Raw genomic sequence first — 5,000 nt, 5'->3', positions numbered from 1 at the left:
TTTAGGTTAGGGCTATGGTTAGGCCACAACCATTATCATTACCCTGAGAGAAAAACAGTGGAAGTCTATATAATGTCCTCACTAAGATGGTGAAACAAAGCTGTGTGTGTGTGTGCAGGCGGGCTCGGTGCATGTGCGTATCCGGAGAGATGCAGATGAGCAGATGGTGTTGGCCCATGTGTGGAACCGTCTGAGCGCTCTGGTGTCTGCGCTGACCGTGCACGTCTTCAAGGACGAGTGGTCTCGAGCATCGCTGAGCTCCGGTGTTCTGCCCAGCGCACCGCTCAGCCTGTCAGAGTATGTGACTGCCGCGGCTGTGTTTCCGGCAGCCCCGTCCCGAGCACAGGGCTCCGAGCCGACCCCCGCCACATCCACACCCGCCAAACCCAGCAGCCCGCCACCCGAGTTCTCCTTCCACACGCCGGGCAGACACGTGCAGCCGGTGGTCTTCCAGACGGCACATCCACACCGGCCCCTGTACGGCGGACTCCAGGGCCCTGGGGTGCGGCTTGGTTTGGGGCCGCGGGGGCCGACGCTGCAGGCCTACAGGACTCTGAGTGCAGCGCCACACACGTACACCAGTGGGACATACACCGGCCCGCCCAGACCCTGACCCGCCACCTCTGCAGAAACAGTATTTATTCAGTAATGGGACCAAGAGCAGCCGTTTACTCTCGCTGGATGTTTTACCTGTGTTCTTTATTTGTATTAAACCGCTATCAGACATCTGTGAAGAGCATTTCTCATTTCAGCTGGACACAGACAGACCTGCTGCAGCAGTGGAGCTGAGGGGTGCGACCGGGTAATAATCCATATATGACGATTTATATCAGTTGAGAAGCCAAATACAATTGGAGCAGGAGTCTATATGAAGACCCACCAATGCTAGTGACACACAGAAGGTAACACTAATGCTAGCAACACCAAATCTAGTACACGAAAGCTATAACTGCAAGGCTAGTGACACTAAAGCCAGTGACACCAAGGATAGTGACACCAAGGACAGTAAGGCCAAGGGTAGAAACGCCAATGCTAGTAACACCAAGGATAGAAGCACCAAGGACAGTGACACCAGAAGGTAACACTAATGTTAGCAACACCAAATCTAGTACACGAAAGCTATAACTGCAAGGCTAGTGACACCAAGACCAGTAACCCCAAGCCTAGAAGCACCAAGGACAGTAACACTAAAGCCAGTGACACCAAGGACAGTAAGGCCAAGGCTAGAAAAGCCAATGCTAGTAACACCAAGGATAGAAGCACCAGGGCTATAAACACCAAGGCCAGTTACACCAAAACTGGTGACACCAAGCCTAGAAGCACCAAGGACAGTAACACTAAAGCCAGTGACACCAAGGATAGTGACACCAAGGTCAGTAAGGCCAAGGGTAGAAACGCCAATGCTAGTAACACCAAGGATAGAAGCACCAAGGACAGTGACACCAGGGCTAGAAACACCATAGCTAGAAACACCAAGGCCAGTTACACCAAAACTGGTGACACCAAGGACAGTAACACCAAAGCTAGTCACACCAAGGCTAGAAGCACCAAAGTCAGTAACACCAAGGCCAGAAACATCAAGACTAGTACACCAAGGGTAGAAACGCTGATGGAAGGACAGTGACACCAAAGACTAGAAACCCCACGGCTAGTCCCCTGTGTTCATCTCTCAGGTAATGCGTGAGCTGACAGATGTGTTCAAGAATGCATCAAATCCTGCAAACACAAACTCACTCTCGATTCCCACCATATCCACATCTATAGCGTGCGTGTGTGTGTGTGTGTGTGGAGAGCATCAGTGACACTAGGCTGTGTTGTGCAGTGGTGTTATAGAGGCAGCAGGGGGCGCTGTGTGTCCTAATGGAGACTCTACACTGAAGCCCATCTGTCAGACCACATGCTGAACTCAGGTCCAGACTCTCTGTGCTTATTTACAAAAACAAGCGCTGGAGTGTGTGTGTGTGTGTGTGTGTGTGTGTGTGTGTGTGTGTGTGTGTGTGTGTGTCCATGAGATAAATCCCCTGCACTGAGCTTCACCGGCCCTCCAGGACTGAGTTTGGACCCCCTGCACTAGAGTGATCTGAGCTTCTACCTGATGAGTGGCTCTAATTAATTAGTAAACCTTGAATCAAAGTTATAATTCTGTCATTATTAGAGCTCGTCTACTCTGATCATCCAGCGCGGGTCAGCAGGTCGGGGTTTGTTCTGTTGACGAAAGTGTGCAGAAATACTGGCGTGTGTAGAGCGTGCGGCTCGGCTCAGAGTAACGCTGTGTTGAAGAGAGAGCTGAACCTCACAGCAGACATGAGCTCACACACACACACACACACACACACACACACACAACTCTATTAGTGTGTAAAACCACGAGGTTTGAGTCCTGAAGCAGCCGAACAGTAATGCAGACAGCTGACCTTTCACAACACGTGTGTGTGTGTGTGTGTGTGTGTGTGTGTGTGTGTGTGTGTGTGAGAGTGTGTTTTGGTCTGTGTGTGTGTGTGTGTGTGTGTGTGTGTGTGTGTGTGTGTGTGTGTGTGTATTGGTGTGTGTGGGACAGGTTTGATCCTGAAAGCGCTGGACACTTTCACTCAGAGGTCAGCGGAGGTCAGATCAGTTCCTCTGACAGTTAGTGGAGCAGGAGGTCTGCAGATGCAGGAGTGTGTGTGTGTGTGTGTGTGTGTGTGTCTCCTCTTCTGCTTCACAGGACTCAGGCTTCAGATTTGCTCTTGATGACAGAGTTTTGCTTTCACACCATTAGCTCATTGAGTGTGTGTGTGCAGAGTAATGTGTGTGTGTGTGGAGGATTCACGAGTCCGGCTGCAGGCTCCTGTGAGCTGTGTGTGGACAGCAGTGTGTGTAGGGTAGTGTGTCCACTGTCATGCTGGAGTGACAGAAACACAACTGATGTAGGACTGCGGTTTCCCCGCCCACTGATATTGATTGACAGGTGTGTGTGTGTGTGTGTAACATGTCACCATAGTAACGCGTATAATCATGTCCACAGAAGAGGATCAGCGCTGAAACTGTGATTAAAGCTCTGTTCAGCTCTCTGTGATCAGACACAGCTGCACAATTCAAAACCGCTGGAGTCGCCACAGCTGCAGTGTCAGTCAGTATACCAGAGTGTGTGTTAACCCGAGAGTGTGTCACTGTGAGTGTGTGTTAACCCGAGAGTGTATTTAGGAGTAAACTGCAGACGGTCTCCTGTGAGGGTCGGGGGGAGGGGAAGGAACAGACAGTCTGGACAGCACATACATCACTACCGCTCTATGTGTGTGTGTGTGTGTGTGTGTGTGCGCACTGCTGTTCCTCTGGATTCCCTCATTGCGTGTCTGAATGACCTGATGATGGAAACCTTCAGTGACCTGCTTCTCTACAGATCAGCCGTCTGATTGGTCATACAGACAGCCAATGAGAAATCACCACGGCTCTTTCTGATTGGCTGAGTGTTTCCGCCCTGCGCATAATTTTACTCACCCAGCCTCTCTAATAATCCTCAGAAACACACACACACAACACACACATATGGGGAATAACTGCAAAACACTGCTCTTGCTGAGAGTGTGTGTCCTGTTTCTAGAGCAGATATCGTCAAACTCTGAAATCAAGTAGCATTTAATAGACCAGCACAATATTGTTTTGAGAAATGAGGAGTTTCCCATTAAAACAAGCAGAATAATAAAAATATTCCAAAGAAAACACGGGATGATTGAGCTCAGCCTGTTGCCAGATTATTTTGAAGAGGTGAGAGTTTTAGCTGAGCTCTCCCTTTAGTTAGACATGTTCACAGTCACTGTTTTATTTGCTGTATTTTGTAAAAGAAATGAAATCAGTGATGAAATCTCCCTGGTGAAAGGAGAGACGGTGTCTTGTTTCTGTATTTGTGTGTCATGTTTGTGATGATCCTGAAAGCTGAATCTCTGTAGATGAGCTCTGTTCTGCACAGCGCAGGCTTCAGCGTATGGGAATGTGCCGGAGTTAGAGGACAGATGGAAAAGCTTACAGGACTGATGATGATTATCCTCCATCAGCGGACCATCACAGCGAGGAAACCCTCACGTCTCCTGCAGAGGATCTGATGGTCTGAAGCCAAATCAGATGTGCAGTTACTGAAGCTCCTGCAGATCATCTCTGAGCTCTTCATCTGCACACTGCATATGTCCACCACGACAACGGTTCAGACATCCATCATCCTTCAGCTTAGTCCCTTATTCATCAGGGCTCACCACAGCGGAATGAACCGCCAACTATTCCAGCATATGTTTTACACCCTTTCAGCTGCAACCTAATACTGGGAAACACCCATACACACTCATTCACACACACACACACTCATACGCTACGGCCAGTGTAGTTGATCAGTTCCCCTATAGCGCATGTGTTTGGACTGTGGGGGAAACCGGAGCACCCGGAGGAAACCCACGCCAACACGAGGAGAACATGCAAACTCCACACAGAAACACCAACTGACCCAGCTGAGACTCAAACCAGAGACCTTCTTGCTGTAAATAGAAGACATAGTCCTGAATGCAAGACTTTGAATATCAATATGCAGATCAAATACAGGTTTTGGCACTGTTTACTGTTTCATAGGAAGAGAGTTTACACTGAAAAAAATGTCTGCAAAATTGTTGCAAACAATTTATTTGTGTTGAATTCAAGCAAACAAATTAAATTTAGTAATGTTCAACTTAATTTGTTTGTTTAAATCCAGCTGAAACAAATTGTTTACAACCACTTCACTTTAAATATTTTAGTAAATTCAAGGAATCATCTTTGAATATTTTTTTTCAGTGTATGGGTATATTTTAAAATAATAATAATGCAGTCTAAACACAAAGCAGTCATGACACACTATCATATGAAAGCCTGAAATGTGTAGTTCCCATATCTGGTGACAGATTAGTGATATACATTACTGAGCAACAGCTATTTAATAAAATGCAACAGAAAAACCCATCGTAAAGCATTACTTTGCTACAGCAATCCACATGTAAACA

General features: G+C 47.6%; 2 protein-coding genes across 2 annotated transcripts in view; both read left to right on the top strand.

Moving 5' to 3' along the window:
* slc30a6 (solute carrier family 30 member 6) overlaps window positions 1–728 on the top strand; it is a 10,926-nt gene extending 10,198 nt beyond the window's left edge. The window contains 1 exon segment of the mRNA NM_205651.1: window positions 119–728. Within this exon segment, the coding sequence (NP_991214.1) occupies window positions 119–613 (495 nt within the window). The 3' untranslated portion in view covers window positions 614–728.
* Window positions 172–5,000, top strand: part of LOC108192002 (inactive phospholipase D5-like) — a 31,961-nt gene continuing 27,132 nt past the window's right edge. The window contains exon 1 of the mRNA XM_073920418.1: window positions 172–902. Within this exon, the coding sequence (XP_073776519.1) occupies window positions 883–902 (20 nt within the window). The 5' untranslated portion in view covers window positions 172–882. The remainder of the gene's footprint in view (window positions 903–5,000) is intronic.

This window comes from Danio rerio, chromosome 13, assembly GCF_049306965.1.
Source record: "Danio rerio strain Tuebingen ecotype United States chromosome 13, GRCz12tu, whole genome shotgun sequence".
NCBI classification, from domain to species: Eukaryota; Metazoa; Chordata; class Actinopteri; order Cypriniformes; family Danionidae; genus Danio; species Danio rerio.
The sequence above is the reverse complement of the archived record's forward strand: the minus strand, read 5'-3'. Positions and strand labels throughout refer to the sequence as shown.